Source organism: Labeo rohita, chromosome 5 (genome assembly GCF_022985175.1).
Source record: "Labeo rohita strain BAU-BD-2019 chromosome 5, IGBB_LRoh.1.0, whole genome shotgun sequence".
In the NCBI taxonomy this organism is placed as follows: Eukaryota; Metazoa; Chordata; class Actinopteri; order Cypriniformes; family Cyprinidae; genus Labeo; species Labeo rohita.
The window spans coordinates 22,823,205-22,840,044 of NC_066873.1; the positions used below are offsets into that span (position 1 = coordinate 22,823,205).

A 16,840-nucleotide genomic window follows, 5' to 3' on the forward strand; every position below is an offset into this window, starting at 1 on the left:
GCTAGACAAGACCCTTATTCCTTGTTTAGAGCCATTTGAAGCTGCATTGAAACTTTTGGACGATTTGGACCTTCAACCCAATGATTCCCATTGACGTCCACTATATGGAAAAAAATGGAATGTTGGAATGTTTTTTTCTTAAAAATCTTAATTGCTTTTCGACTGAAGAAAGAAAGACATTAACATCTTGATGACATGGGACTAAGAAAATAATGGTTATTTTAAAAAATTTTCATGGGTAGTATTCATGTTTCTTTGGAACACCCAAAATGGTTGTTCTGTGATGAAGACCCCCTTTTGGAAGCTTTATAATTAGTGCAGATCAGCAATGTTGCAATGTTGTTGTGGTTTTATTTCAGGCTCATCGAAGATGGATTCCTCCCCCACCCTTTCTCACGACGGCCGTCACAAACCAGGAGAATCCCGAACCTCATCCAGACCCAGCAGACCAGCGGTGAGAGAGAGACACGCACGCACACATTCACATAAACTTAAGAGTAGCATGTAAAATACACACACTCGTGCACATAGAGTCCCAAATCATTCACCCGTGTCTTGTATAGATTGAACACACTCAGCCCTCCTCTAAACACTAACCTCTGTTCCTTACATTTTCCTCCTCTCCCTTTATCCTTTCATCCCTCTCTCCTCTCATCAATCTCTTTTCCTCCCTCTTCCTGCCCTCAGAGCTATAAAAGAGCAATAGGAGAGGTCAGTGCCCGTATCTGTGTATATCAGCATGATGTCGACGTGTGTTCTTGCATGATTACATCTTCTTGTGATGATGAGGCTAAATGTCAAATGAATGTTGTCATGAAAATGTAATTCTGGGGAATCATTGCATAAATCATATGATTTAAAATAAATAAAAATATCCAAGCTGTCAATTGAATTAATTACAGTATGTGATATGCTGATAATAATCAACTGAATCGCAATTACATACTACCGTTCATAATTTTGGATTCAGTATCATTTAAGAAAAAATACTTCCAATATGCAAAGATGCATTCAATTGATCAAAAGTGTCAGTAAAGCCTTGTATAATGTTACAGACTATTTTTAATCTCTGCACTGATAATTTGTTTTTGAACAGTAAATTAGCATATTTTAATTATTTCTGATGGATCATGTGACGCTAAAGATGGGGGCAACTTTGCCTTCACATAAATTAGCTTTTAAATATTTATTCCACTTAAAAAGTTGTTGTTTTTACTGTATTATTGCAAATAAATTAAACTTTGCATAAGGTGAGCATAAAAGACCAAAGTTTTGAACGGTAGTGTATATTTTCTGAGAAATTCACCTCAACGAAGATGATGCAGATAAGTAATTTTTTCTTCTGTGGAACCACACTGACTTCCATTGTATTGACAAAATAACATTTAAACATTTTCTAAAATATCTTCTATTGTCTTTAGCAAAGAAAGAAAGGATGTCAGAATATTCATTTTTGAGTGAACTATGTTTTGAAGAGCCATTCACACAGAATTCCCTATGTACACATACATCTTGGACCATTGTTTAGCGTCTCACGTCTCTCCTCAGAAGTCTTTGTCCTGTTGATTTCAACTGAGCACCAGTCAACAACCATCAGCATCTGTACAGGGACGGTCCCACGATCATGGTCTTTGTGTGACCACATTTACCCTCCCCAGCCAAGATCCCATGCCCACACCCACACCACACCCTCCAAACTCCAAATAGCTTTTGAAATACAGACTGCATAATCAAAACCTTACGGTCTGATTTAATCTGGAGAGATCCAATGTGAATGTAATGATGACTACAGATATGTGGCATGTGATGAAGTGTTTCTCACTTGCCTGTTGGTTTCTTTTCTCATGTGAATGTGTCAGGACCACGGTCTGTACTCTAAGGAGCGGGCAGAGGAGCAGCCGCGGCCCCCGGTGAAGGCTAATGACTACTCCTCTTCCTCAGAAAGCAGTGAGAGCAGTGAAGAGAGTGAGAGTGGAGAGGGAGCAGAAGAGGAAAGCCCTACTGACCGGTACGAGACAATAATGTACGAATTTTTCACAGTTGTTTTTTGGTTTCATTTTTCACATTTTTCTTTCAATGTGTTTATCAGCCCACGTGATGCAGATTCAGACTCTGTGAACACTATGGTGGTCCATGAGGAGGAAGAAGGTGAAGGAGGAGATGAAGAACGTGCAGGAGGATATGGAGACCAAACCATGCTTGTGCAGAGGGTAGGATGTTTGTTTGTGTGTCTGTATACTGTTTTCCCGACATTATGACGACTAAACATCTTTATAATGTAATGCATATTCAGGACTCAGATCTTTACCCCTACATTATGAGTACATTCAGCTATCCTCGTAATTAAAGCATTTAAATAAACATACTAAACCATTAAAAAAATGTAAAAAGTTTTCTTTAAATGTTATGTTTAGGGGATAGAATATGTGTTTTATATTATGTATTTTTAAATCCTTGTTGCTGAGATCAGGGTGGCTGGGATTTATAGACAGTATTTATGAAAGTAAATAAGAATTTAAAGGTAGTAAATATTGGAAAATAAGATTGTTTACTAAAACTATTTAAAGTATTTGATTGAATTAATCTGTAAAAAGGAAAACAAAATTAAATTCTCGATTGTTATGCAATCATGTTATTTATTTTAACAAAAAAAAAAGAAAAAACATTTTTTAAAAAATGGGAGAAAAGCACTGTATTAGCAGTATTAATTATTGTCATTTGAATAAAAATGTGCAATATGTTCCAGTGCTTGGGGTCAGTAAGATTTTTAAAATGTTTTTTTAAAAGAACTGTAATGCTCACCAAGGTTGCTTTGATTAAAATACAGTTAAGGTCAAAAGTTTACATCCCTCTTTCAGAATTTTTAAAATGTTACCAAAATAAGCGGGATCATCACACAAAATGCATGTTATTTTGTATTTAGTACTGACCTGAATAAGACATTTACATATAGTCCATAAGAGAAAATAGTTGAATTTATAAAAATTACCCAGTTTTAAAGTTTACATCCCCTTGATTCTTAATAATGTGTTGTTACCTGAATGATCCACAGCTGTGTTTTTTTTTTGTTTAGTAATGGTTGTTTATGAGTCCCTTGTTTGTTCTGAACAGTTAAACTGCCAGCTTTCATCAGAAAAATCCTTTAGGTCCCACAAATTCTTTGGTTTTCCAGCATTTTGTATTTGAACTCTTTAAATCATTCAGTCATTTTTGGAAAGAGTTCAAACAAAGGGACTCATGAACAACTATCACTAAACAAACACAGCTGTGGATCATTCAGGTAACACCACAGTATTAAGAATCAAGGGGATGTAAACTTGTGAAGGGTTATTTATTTATTTTTTTTTAATAAATAAATTCAACTATTATTTACTTTTGTGGACTAAATGTAAACACATTTTATGTGAAATATCTTATTCAGGTCAGTACTAAATAAACAATAACAAGCATTTTTATGATCCCTCTTATTTTGGTAAAATAGTTAACATTTTGCCGATTCTGAATGGGGGATGTAAACTTTTGACCTCAATGGGGGATGTAAACTTTTGACCTCAACTGAAAATATATTCATATTATTAATTTTAAATGTTATCACAATTGCAAATTTTCTATTTGAATATGTTTCAAAATGTAACTTATTTTTATAATAATAAACCTGAATTTTCAGCAACCATTACTCCAGTGTTCAGTGTTACACGATCTTTAAAAAATTTATTCAGTGCAGTGCATGGGTGAAACCAGAATAATGAATTCACTACTTATGATGGACTGTTTTTTTCCGTTTGTGAAAATGAGTGAAACATGAATAATACCAGCAGCAATATGTGTTTGTTTTTGTGTGTTTGTTTCTGGCAGACTCCAGAGAAGCGTAGTCATAATGGATACACCAACCTGCCTGATGTGGTTCAGCCGTCCCACTCTCCCACAGACTCTGCCTCCCACTCTTCCCCTGGGAAAGACTCTGCCTATGATGTGAGCTCTCAGCCCACCTAACTTTGAAAGCTTCATTCTCTCCATCGTATATCATTTCATCAGACTTTCTTTCTTTGTTGGTTATTAACAATGTATTGCACAATGTGTATAGCTGATTGGTTAACTCAGATCATGCAATTAATTTCAGTATCAGTCCAGGGGATTGGTGAAGGCCTCTGGAAAGTCCTCTTTTACCACCTTTGTGGACCTTGGAATGTACCAACCATCAGGGGGCCAAGGAGATAACATGTCCGTTGGAGGTACGGCGTTAAATTGTCTGACAGTAACTGGGTATTTAAGATGCACATCCATTCAATAGTTTCGGGTCAGTAAGACTTTGTTAATGTTTCTGAAGGATGTCTCTTATTCTAACCAAGGCTACATATATTTAATCAATAACCTATTAAAAATATATATTCTGAAATATTATTACAATTTTAAAAACTGCTTATTGTTTTATAGTATTTTAAAATGTAATTTATTCCTGTGATGGCAAAGCTGAATGTTCAGCAGCCATTACTCCAGTCTTCGGTGTCACACGATCCTTCAGAAATCATTCTAATATGGTCTTGTTTACGCTTAATAAATGTACTTGTACTTTTTGTTTTAAGGATTCTTATGTTTTTAAAGGAAAACAAGACAAAAGAAGATTAAGAAATAGTTTTTTGCAGAGTAGATCCGTGATCGTTGCCATATTGTTGTGAAGGTACTGCTGACAGGTGACTCAGTCACTCACTGCTGTGCTTCTCGGTTCTTTGCTTGTGCCATTTGTGGGTGTTGTAGGTCTGGGCTCTCGTTTTGAGCAGCTGAAGCTGGAGGTTAGGAAAGGCTCCATGGTCAATGTCAATCCCACCAACACTCGTCCAGTTAGTGACACTCCTGAAATCCGAAAATACAAGAAGAGATTCAACTCTGAGATCCTCTGTGCTGCTCTCTGGGGTAAGAGATGAACAAGAGCAGGTTGTGTAGGTGTGCATGTGTGAGCATGCCCATGTTAGTGATACTAACTACATTTTTCATGGCGGCATCTCAGCTGACTTTTCTAACAATTAGTGGTGTAGTGTGACAAAACACATCAGATTATGTGGTAGATGAGTTCAGTACCACAATCTGAAGACGTGTGGATCCGCTGTTGAGTGAGCTGCTAACAACTTAAGCTAACACACAAAGCAGAGACATGGCTAAGGTAGCGCACTGAGACTACTCTCCTAAAATTTCCCTGATTTCAAGTACCATTTTGGGTAATTTTAGCTTATTTGTCTCTGTGAGTGCAGTTTGATTTGAAAAAAAACAAAAAACAAATAAAAAAATAAAAAACTTATTTCACAGCAACAATATAGTTATTTTTGCTTTAAATAAGGTCTTTATGATATCACAATTTTGTCACCAGTGTCAATATCACAAAAAATGAAAAGCTAACTGAAAACAAGTAAACAGTCAGTGATTAAATAATGAAGTAATTACAAGCAAACAGACAAAAACATGAAATGCTTTATATATTGTATAAAGTAATCAAATGTATAAAAACACTGCATACTCTTCACTGTGTAAATTAAATATATATTTCCTCTTATTAAAGTTAGAAAAGTGATTTAGTCAAAAGCAGTGAGAGATTTTCTTTCATTTGTTGATTGATTGACATGAATGACAGACAGCGGGAATATTAGACTGCTGTCACTTTAAGAGCTCCCTGGATCCAATATACTGTTACATGTGTTTTCTTTCTCAGCTATTTACTTTCACTTAAGACTACTGTGTTTATGAGGATACTTTCGAAGATTGGCATTTTGACATATACAAATGTGTGTATTTAACTGTTCAAAGGCTAAAAAGGCTGCAAAAATAACAACTTCTTCACATGAGTTGACATTTTCGACAAGGTCGACAATGAAAAAAAATGGTAGACAAAGATGTTTGTTGTCGAGTAGTCAATTGATCTCATATGACCTAATGTAAGAGCCTGCTATAACGCAGTTTGACCAGTGTGGTGCTGTAGCGCAAGACTGTAATTCAGCCCACCTGAGTGCAGTTCAAGTGAAGAAGAGACACACAGTGCTTCAGAGCAGTGTTGCCAGGTCCACGGTTTTCCAGTGGAATTGGGCTACTTTAACACTGATGCCTGGGGTTGTTTTTGATGTCCGCAGGTTGAATTGACCCCAGTAACGTGATATTTAGCCCCAGAACATGAATTTTAATGGGGGACCCCCCTCGAAACACGATTGGGCTAGTTTTGAGTAGCAATTTTTTGTTGGCAGGCAGGTTTTGTTATGAAAATCTGGCAACCCTGCTTTAGAGCAAATGCAGCTGAACCTGAAGCTGCTGAGTGGTATTTGGATATGTTGTTAATGTATGCTGCACGCTTTCCTCTCAATAACGAAAAAACTCACAGTGGTGTGTTTTTAAAAGGGAGGGAAAATAATTGTTTCATTAAAATGATAGTTTGGTTTTTAGAGATTAAAGCTTGATCATAGCTCAGGACTGATCTGATTATCATAACCCTATAAGGTACTTTAAGAGAAATTATGGGTAACACTTTACAATAAGATATCATTTCTTAACATTAGATGGTAACATTAGGTTAATATTAGCAAACAAGAAACAATAGATTTATTACATTATTTATTAATCTTTATTAACGTTAGTTAAAAAAAAAAATACATTTGCCCATTGTTAGTTCACGTTAGTTCATAGTGCATTAACTAATGTTAACAAACAACTTTTGATATTAATAAATGTTGAAATTAATATTAAGATTAATAAATGCTGTAGAAGTATTGCTCATGTTAACTAAAGTAGTTAACTAATGTTAACCAATGAAACCTTAGTTAACATGTAAAGTGTTACCAGATTATGTTGTGAATACATTAGTTTATCCAAAAATAAAGCATCTTATCGCTTGCCTTTATTTTGGTCCTCATCCATACGGTATGAATTACAAAAGCAGATGTTTAGCAAAATGATGTGTTATTCAATTTTTTTTTTATATATCTAATTAGTGAATAAGAGTTTCTGTCATCTCATTTTGTATGTCAAATATATTTATTTGTATAAATTAATTGTATAATTGTAATTACATAATATGATTTTCAAAAGCTAAAGTGATCTTTATTTATTTGTTAGAATAGATATAACTCAGTATTTTAACTAATTGCAAAGGCTAAATAATCAAAGTCTACTGATTAATCAGTGAAATAATCAACGGTTGGTCGATTAATCTTTCTAATAATCACTTGATTAATCGAGTATCAAAATAATAATTTGTTGCAACCCTAGTGTGCGCCTCTCAGACAGCCTTAATGCCTTAAGGTTTTAATGTCTTAAAATCACTCGTTTTAACCCACTATGCTTAAAAATGCGTGCAAACGATACGTTTTCGTTTTACTACAAATTTCTGCTGGTTAGTTGTGTCTGTCGGTATATCACCCACCCCTGCATCAAGCATTTTACATGTTGTTTTTTTTGTTTTTTTTTTGGTTATTGTATGAAATGTGTGAAATTTAGCACACTGAGAAGAGCAGGTCCCAACGTCCCTGGTTTTAATTTTAGTCTCTCAAACTGTCTAGTATCACGGCACCAACTGTTCAGCATTTTTTGCACGTATAAGCTAAACACGTTTGAATTAATTTTCCTAGAAGCTAAACCTTTTCCTCTGATTCATTGGGCCATACCAGTGCAACAAGTGATTTCTGACTGTGATTTTCTGCCCTTTTAAATTCTTTTCTAAACTCGTCCTGCTGTCATCGGCTTGTCACGTGGCAGTTAAGTTATTTAAAGCATTTGGCACTTTATGAATTAAGACAGGAAGTGTCGCTTTAGCTGTGCTTTAATGTACTGTGCACTGACATGAACTTTCTATTGTCATTGACTTAATTCCCTGAACATTCAAGACTAGTTTGGTGGCAGTGCCACCCTCTGGCCAAAGTGCATAAAATATGTCCAAAAAGCATTGTAGCTGTGGAATAACGTGGCGTAAGGTCATGTTTCTTAGCTCTGAACATTTCAGTTTTCAATACTTTTTCCATGTTTCACCATACAGCTTTTTTTTATTTTAAACAGTGCATGTTTTCTTTTTTCTCCTACTCCTACAGAAAAGCCTGGAGCTTGACAAATTTTATTTTCAGAATAGCTCTCCTAACACTCTTTATGTTAAGTCGTGACACTGTTTGTGTGTGTTATAATGGTGTTTGTTCTGTCAGGTGTGAATCTACTGGTAGGGACAGAGAACGGTCTGAAGCTGCTGGATCGAAGCGGCCAGGGGAAAGTTTATCCACTGATCAACTCACGCAGGTTTCAGCAGATGGACGTTCTGGAGGGACTGAACCTCCTCATAACTATATCAGGTTAAACACGGCTTGTTCATCACTTTACACATACGCACATGCATCTACTCATTAATGTCAGGACATGGATGCATGCAAGCACACCTTCATTTTCAGGGTCTTCATGTTTAGTATTTCTATCTCAGGCAAGAAGAATAAAGTGCGTGTGTATTATCTGGCCTGGCTGAGGAATAAAATCCTCCATAATGACCCAGAGGTGGAGAAGAAACAGGGCTGGACCACTGTAGGAGAAATGGAGGGCTGTGTGCACTACAAAGTTGGTAAGTGTGCTTAATTATGCACAAAGAGAAGACCACAAGAAAGTGTTGAAAGTATGCGCTTTCTATCTAGTGAAATGTAGCTAGTTCAGAAGACCAACTATTTGGACTTTGGCCTCACTCTAAAGTACTTCATGTCATATATCACCATTGCTGTGAAGGTTTTTGTTTATTTTTCCAGTGAAATATGAAAGGATTAAGTTTCTGGTTATCGCTCTGAAGAATGCGGTGGAGGTTTACGCCTGGGCTCCTAAACCTTACCACAAATTCATGGCCTTCAAGGTACAGACACCAGTTTGTTTTATTTATCATGTACACAGCTTATATGGGTCCTCCTGGGTATTCCAAAATTAAAAAAAAAAAAAGTTCAAAGTTCAGTGTTTTTTTCCTCTTCAGAAAGGATGCATTAAATTGGTTAAGCATGACAGTAAAAAACATTTAAAATGTTTTAAAATATTCCTATTTTAAATAAATGCTGTTTGAACTTTCTATTTGTCAAAAAACCCTGAAAAAAATGAATCACAGTTTCCAAAAATATTTTAAGCTGCACAGCTATTTTTTTTCCTTCCTTTTTTATACGTAAGAAATGTTTCTTGAAAACCGATTCAGCATTTTTGAGTAATGAGTACTGAAGCTTTTCATTTCAACTTTGCCATCACAGGAATAAGTTACATTTTAAAATATATTCAAATAGAAAACCGTTCTTTTAAATTCTAATAATATTTCACAATATTACTATTTTTTTATAAGAAAAGTATAAGAAAAGAGGATGTGGTTTCAAAACCATTAAAATGACCAAACTTGGAAGGTAGTATAAGTAACCGTATACCACATATTTAACCAAATACCAAAATGTTTGAGAGAAGTATATGCTGCTTTACATCACTTCCTTAATAATGCTTGATGAACTTGTCTAATTGTTGTGAAAGATGTGCACTGTATCATTCCTCGTAATCCTTGTAATGTGCTATAGTCTCATATTGCTTATTTGTGTTTCTTCTCAGTCATTTGGAGATCTGCCACATAGGCCTCTGTTGGTTGACCTCACAGTGGAAGAGGGTCAGAGGTTAAAGGTCATCTATGGATCAAGTGCTGGCTTTCATGCTATTGATGTTGACTCTGGAAACAACTATGACATCTACATTCCTGTACATGTGAGTTCTGCTGTCAAGTGAAGATTTTTGTCACAAGAATACACTGGATCACATGGAGGCGATCGGTTATTTTTGGGACAATTGGAAGAGATCAGAAAGATAAATCTTTTTTAGACTTGTGTTCCTCTTTGACTCCCTCTTGCTCTTTGTGCATCTGTCTGTCGCTGTAGATCCAGTCACAGGTGACTCCTCACGCCATCGTATTCCTGCCCAATTCAGATGGGATGGAGATGCTGTTGTGTTATGAGGATGAGGGTGTTTACGTCAACACGTACGGACGTATCATTAAAGATGTGGTGCTGCAGTGGGGAGAAATGCCCACATCTGTGGGTCAGTATACACGCGCACACGCAAACATACTGTATATATTGTGCACACATATTCTATGACCGTATTAATGAAGAGAATAATAAAATATTTTGTATTTGTGTTTTGTGTGTAGCCCACATCTGCTCTAATCAGATTATGGGCTGGGGAGAGAAAGCCATTGAGATCCGTTCTGTTGAGACGGGACACCTGGATGGAGTCTTCATGCACAAGAGAGCTCAGAGGCTTAAGTTCCTGTGCGAAAGAAACGACAAGGTGATATGTTTTCATACACACACACACATACATACACTGCATTTCAAACAATTAGAGCCTCTTTTCTTTTTTTCCAGAGAAAAGTAGATACTAGACCAGATACTTTAACCAAACCTCAGGTGGAGAAAATAAATGTTGTTAACAGATGTTTAAGACAAAAAAGCTGCTGCCAAAATATGGACTAAATATAGTGTATATTAAATGTATTTTTTTAAAAAACTGGTTAAAAGGATCAAGTGAATGAGCTTGACAAACACTACAACTTTGTAAAAATTACATTTACATTTATGTATCTGGCAGATGCTTTATCCAAAGCAACTTAAATTGCATTTAAAGATACATTTATATTTTATCAGTTCATTCTTTCCCTGGAAATCAAACCTTTGACTTTTGGTAGCTAGCACTATGCTCTAGTCTTTGAGCTAAAGGAAAGTAAGACTGAGAAAATGGAATTCGATTCTCTTGTAGAGAACAAATGATGCTCATTAAAGGGATAGTTTGCCAAAAAATAACAATTCTGTCACTAATTACTCACCCGTTTTAAACCCGTAAGACTTTCATTCATCTTTGGAACACAAATTTAGATATTCTTGATGAAATCCGAGAGCTTTCTGACCCGGCATAGACAGCAATGCAACTACCACACTCAAGGCCTAAAAGTATACACTGCTCTCTAAAAGTTTGGAAACACCCCTGGCAAAGTGTGGTTTTGGATGATATCGGCATAAATACTTACCATTTTTTGGTGTAAATACATTAAAGTAACTTGACATTATCATTGAAGACCAGCAATAATAATTTTTATTTTGATTACATAATAATAGCAATATATAGATGTCAAAGTCAGACATGCCCCTTTGCCAGCTGTGATGCCTGGTTACTGGTTTAAACTTGGCCCATGTTTTTAAAAGATTTTTGGGTCAGCACACCTTAATAGCCTCAACAATTGATTGCCAATTAAGTTTAGAATACAGTGAATTTAGGCCCAGATTATGCAGAGCTGTAATAGCTGCTAGTGGTGGATATTTTGATGAAATCAAATAAAAAAGGATTCATGCCAATATTGTTTCGGTATGTATATCATTGGTGGAAAAAAATGTTAATGAATAATTTTCGTGAACGTGTATCGAAGATTGACACTGAAGAGAAGAAATTGTTAAATAAAGTAGTTATTTTTGTTTTCTTTGCGCACAAAAAATATTCTCTTAGCTTCTTAAAATTACAGTTGAACCACTGATGTCACATGGACTATTAATACCTTTCTGGCCTTTAAACATGGTAGTTGTGTTAATATCTATGCAGGGTCAGAAAACTCCCGGATTTGATCAGAAAGATCTTAATTTGTGTTCCGAAGATCAACAAAGGTCTTATGAATTTTCATTTTCAGTAAACTATCCTTTTAAAGGGTGTCACAATTTTTAAGCAATGCTACTTTTTTGTAATAAAGGCTAATAGGTTTGCATACAAATTTGGGATGGGTAAATATTTCATTTTGGTCATAAGTAAAAATATATATTTTTTAAATTATATTTACTACAATTAACTAAACATCAATTCAATAGTATTACACAGAAAAATAATCTCATAAAGCTTATCCACTTTACACTAACTTTTTGTTTTCTTTCAGGTGTTTTTTGCGTCAGTGCGCTCTGGTGGCAGCAGTCAAGTCTACTTTATGACCCTCAACAGAAACTGCATTATGAACTGGTGAAAGAGCTGCCACATGAACATAAATTCTGCTGTGTGCACACTTACATACACTGAAGAGATAGTCCTCACACACAATCCACAAACAAAATCCACATACACTCTCACACTTTGTAAATACACACACAGACACTCCTGCACAAACTTCCAGATAGAACCTACACACAGTTATTTACTTCACATCTTCCTGAAGACACTCCTTCACCATTCTCCTGTGATCTCTGAGCCAACTGTACAAGGCGTGCGTGTGTCTGCCGTGAGCGCGCTGCTGACCTCCGACAGAGCGATGTTGTGTTCATCTGATTCCACATGGGTTAGCTTTCAGCTCACCGGGGCCAACGTTCCTCACCGCTAACATTTCTGACCTTTTTAGGACCAGACAAAAAGACTAATTGTACATTATTCTACTAGAAATGTGTGTAAACTATGAGAATTGTGACGCGACGGCGTGCGTTTGAGAGACTTTATAAGCTACTTTCGAGCAGCAGAAACAACTTGAAACTGCAGTGGTGCGAGGTGGTACTGCAACATCTGTAATTTTCCATTTCCACTGTATAGTGTAGTAGTCGTTCGTTCTTGGTTGCATTCAGAGTTTCAGATAAAAGTGATATAATGTTTTCTTTCAACAAGTAGAAGTTTAGAAACTGATTTCAAATATGAGTTTTAACATTCTGAGACGGCTTCCCTTCCGAGCGAGGAGGTTTTCGCTTACTTGATGTATAAATAATAATCTGCCGCCTGTCACCAAACTGTTTGTTCGATGGAAACGGTGGTGGCCGCTTGCAGAGCAGAATCCAGCGTTTTGCTTTTCCACTAGTCAGCTGGTGAGACCAAGTCACCCACAATGGAACAACAGTCTCTGGTTCGCTTTTCAAAGCACTTTTTTTTCTTTCTATGTGGGAAGTATCATCATATCTACTACAGTTTGATATTCTCTGTACGTAAACGTATTTGGTATTACTCCTACTTTTATTATCTGCTGTTCTATAGCTGTTCTATTGCAATACGTGCTGTGTGCTCGTTCTCGTTCGAAGTTTTACAAGGAAGTTTCTCTGATTTTAGACTGGAAGGTTACTCCGGATATGACTGAAACGCTTTTTGGCAGCATAAACGTATAGTTCGGTTGTCACCATGTAAATTGTACATAGCAGCCATGATCGTATTTTAGATCTCACTTGTATTCAGTAGGCACATGGTTTTTTAGGAGTTCAATCACTACTGCTTTTATAACCAAGTTATGTGTTTGTGCTGTCAAAATTGCTTGATTGCCTATAGGAGGTGTAGTTTTACAGCCAGGCTTGTAGTTCATCAGGGAAGTGTGCATTTGATCAAACTTTTTCGTTGATATTTGGACCCCACCGTTTTTAGCAACACAAACGTCATGTTTTAGACAAAGGGTGGACTGGAGCAAGAATATTCTTTTGTGCAAACGACCTGCGTGTGTATGTGTGCGAGTGGGAAATATTAATCGGTAACGTACAGTAGGATCAGTATAAAGCAATAGTTAAGGATTATTGACGGGTTTGTGCCTGGCGTTACGGTCTCCAGCTCTGCAATACTAAACCAGAGATTTTTCTCAAGCTTTTCACTCATTTCCATCCAGATGATCTACATTTGCAGCAGTATTCACCTAAAAATACCTTTTCAATCTAGTCTTTTCTCTTTCCCTATTTGATGGCCTTTACAAAATCGTTTGTGAACACTAATCAGAACACAATGTTTGACGCACTTTGTCCCTAAAAGATTTTCTAGTTTTAACACTATAGCACTGATTTGTACAGTAGCTTGTGGCGGTACAATCATCCGCTGTTACCTAATAGCCCCTCCCACTGGACATATTGGCTGCTGTCGCACAGTCTAGACGAGCACTAAACACCGATGACACATTCAGTAAGTCATTATTAAAATATGGCGGCGCAACACTTCAGACAAATAATTATAAATGGTTGCGTTCCAGAAAGAGGCGGGAGCCGAGTTTGATTTTTCACCATCGAACCTGAACGTTACCGTGCCATTATGACTTCGTTCGTGCCCCTCATCCTTACTTTCTATCTCTTGCTATAGAACTTAAGCATTTTCTTGCTTAGTAAATCAAACTGCCATGTTTACTGAAATAACAGTGCCTTGGATTGGGGTTGGGTGTATTTGCTTGATGTGTGCATGTGTGTGTGGGAGAGCGTCGAGCATGTGATTGTTTTAATAAGAACTGAAGTTCAGGGAAGAGAACAGTCCAGTGCGCAGTTTAGGGTTTCTCGTGCCAACAAAGTGCACTTAAACTGACAATAGCCAGAGCACCAAGACAGGCTCCTCTCACTCTGTTTTAGCACAAAAGCCATGCCATAAAGAGTTCAGTCCTCCGGTCTGAAGGCAGTGCAGTGTTTAGATGTTTATTTACCACCATATTACAGTCCCAACGCCCTACGGTTACACGACGAGCTCTTTGTTCTGTAGTGCGTGATGCTTGTAGCTCGTGTATCAGTGGCTGTATCGTTTTGCCAAACAGGGAAAGCCTCTGGTTTTCATGCCGGAGGTTCACAAAAGGTTCGGGTTGTCATGGTGAGGAGCTGCTCGCATGCGTGTGATGTAACAGTCCCCAGCATTCCCAAGAGCTCTTGGAATTTGGTGAGATTTTGCCTTTATGCTTAATAGTAAATGTGTATAACGGCGAATGAGAAAGAGAGAATTTATGTTTTTATAGCAGAATTATGAAGAACAAAATTAAACAGAGGAAATATGCTTTATAAATTAGATAAAGAGTTTATATTAAGATTGCCATGGCTTGTCAGGATGATAAAAATGAATGGAGGAAATATATATACATATATATATATATAATCCCTGATTTTTTTTTTTTTTTACCTAGATGTGAGTTTATATAAAAAGAGTTATCAATAGAGCTAAATAAATGAATGCATTGACAGCATTTTTCTGGCTTAAGAATGATCATTTGAGCACAAAGCTGTACATACGGCTGTACGTTCAGTTAGATTCGTCTCTCTCCCCTCTTTTTCCCAGCGAGTGTTATAAAAGCGAGCGTGTGGGTGTGCGACTGTGCATGTGTGAATAGGAGAGCTATTTTTGATCCGCGTGTGTGCTGTTCATTATTCCCTCAGAGGAAAAAGAGTGGGGTGGGGGGAGAGAAGACGAGACCAGTCGACAGCGTTCGAGGACCAGTATGGTCAAACGTACACACATCATCACTGGACTCAAGCCACAGATGCGACATGTTTGTGACCAATTGAGCGTTTAGTCTTTCTATAGCAGTTGACCACAGTCCTGGTCTCATATAAAAGCTTGTATATCTAATCCTGTGTGTCATGGGTTGTTTTGAAGGTACACGCGTTGTTGGCTTTATTTCGGACGTTATTGAATGTAATCAGTTTGTTTAACTAATTCTGGTCTATTAAACTGATTTGTTGGATTGAAGGCTTGTGTTAGTTTTCATGGTTTGGGTGCACATGTAAAGATGATGTTTTACACTCCATCCCCCCAGAAGTGTTTATCATTACTCTTTTGTATCCAACGAGATACCAGTCGGTCTTTAAAAAGCTAGACTAAGTCACGTGTAGCGGTCTTCGAAAGATGCGGAGCTGTCTGGTTTTCGTTTTTAAGGCCTTTACTGCTGTGTTTGAGGTATTTATCTACTCTACATGCTATTAGCACTATGCTAACAAGTGGCATTTCTCTCGTCGTTCTCTAGTAATACGAAGTTAATCCCTTAGCTGATATTTTTTTGTAAAATATTTACTACTCCAAAGAAAAAAAAAGTTCATGATTTGTAGTTCCTTTATGTTGTGCTTTTGGTTCAATCTCATAGCAGTAGCCAGGAGAGGTTAAAAAGGTTGTGTTTGGAGGTCTTGATAAAGTTGATCCTCTGTGATGGGTTGATTATCATTTTCATTTACTTTTTAGAAGTTTTTATGTTTCAGGAAGAAAAAAAATGTAGATGTTTCGGACATATTTTTAGTGTTTCTGTTTAGGAGGGGGAATGCTTCAGATGATTTTAAGTCTTAAAGATTGAATGCATTCACAAGTCTGTAATGTCTCAAAACAGCATTATTTGAAAATTAAAAATAACTTGATCTCTGTTAATATGGTGTAACTCTTTATTCCTTCAAGCTCATTTTATTAGTTTGTTTGAATCATCTTATTAGCTCATGCTAGCATATGCTCATATACTTTTATGGCATGTTAGACAATTGAGTAAATCAAGTATTCATATTAATATATAAACACACTATAAGTGAACAGAGTTTCCTGTGACTGAGACAGGAACCAAAATGAAGTGGTTCTCAACAAATTCCTGACTGGGTTGTAGTAGATATTAGAGAACAAAAAATTGAATATTTAGCCTGTTCAGATATTAAAGGATTAGATCACTTCCAGAATAAACATACTGATAATTTACTCACCTCCATGTCATCCATGTTCATGTCTGTCTTTATTCAGTTGAAAAGAAATTAAGGTTTTTGAGGAAAACATTCCAGAATTTGGATTCGTAGGTGGTTTTCCGGTTCGTACCTGGAAAACCCATTAAAATAGCAATGTTCCTGAAGAGGTACTTGAAAAGTGCTTGAATTTATTTAATTTTTTAATCTTTCAAAAAAACATAATACTTTTTTCTCTTATTTTAGTTAATGTCTTAAAACTAGCGAGCTACGCCAGTAGTAGACCTGTCGCGTAAACATGGCTGAAGGCGCGAAAAGAGGAACAGATGAACCAAATCAATTGAGTCATTTACGATGGAACCGCTCCGATTGACTCAAACTCGTGACTTCATTCATTTTAAGCGATTCACTATCAAAAGCAAGATTAAATTAAAAGAGCC

The 16,840-nt window shown here is 36.5% G+C and overlaps 1 protein-coding gene across 5 annotated transcripts in view; it reads left to right on the forward strand.

Moving 5' to 3' along the window:
* mink1 (misshapen-like kinase 1) overlaps window positions 1-16,104 on the forward strand; it is a 50,969-nt gene extending 34,865 nt beyond the window's left edge. For 3 of the 5 annotated variants that reach the window (XM_051111120.1, XM_051111122.1, XM_051111123.1), the window contains 14 exons: window positions 360-454; window positions 688-711; window positions 1,860-2,008; window positions 2,090-2,210; window positions 3,856-3,972; window positions 4,121-4,232; window positions 4,756-4,911; window positions 8,169-8,312; window positions 8,438-8,572; window positions 8,751-8,851; window positions 9,574-9,723; window positions 9,894-10,053; window positions 10,166-10,305; window positions 11,933-16,104. In XM_051111120.1, the coding sequence (XP_050967077.1) occupies window positions 360-454; window positions 688-711; window positions 1,860-2,008; window positions 2,090-2,210; window positions 3,856-3,972; window positions 4,121-4,232; window positions 4,756-4,911; window positions 8,169-8,312; window positions 8,438-8,572; window positions 8,751-8,851; window positions 9,574-9,723; window positions 9,894-10,053; window positions 10,166-10,305; window positions 11,933-12,016 (1,688 nt within the window). In that variant the 3' untranslated portion in view covers window positions 12,017-16,104. The remainder of the gene's footprint in view (window positions 1-359; window positions 455-687; window positions 712-1,859; window positions 2,009-2,089; window positions 2,211-3,855; window positions 3,973-4,120; window positions 4,233-4,755; window positions 4,912-8,168; window positions 8,313-8,437; window positions 8,573-8,750; window positions 8,852-9,573; window positions 9,724-9,893; window positions 10,054-10,165; window positions 10,306-11,932) is intronic. The other 2 variants (XM_051111121.1, XM_051111124.1) reach the window with 1 other exon arrangement.
* The last annotated feature ends 736 nt before the right edge of the window (window positions 16,105-16,840 follow it).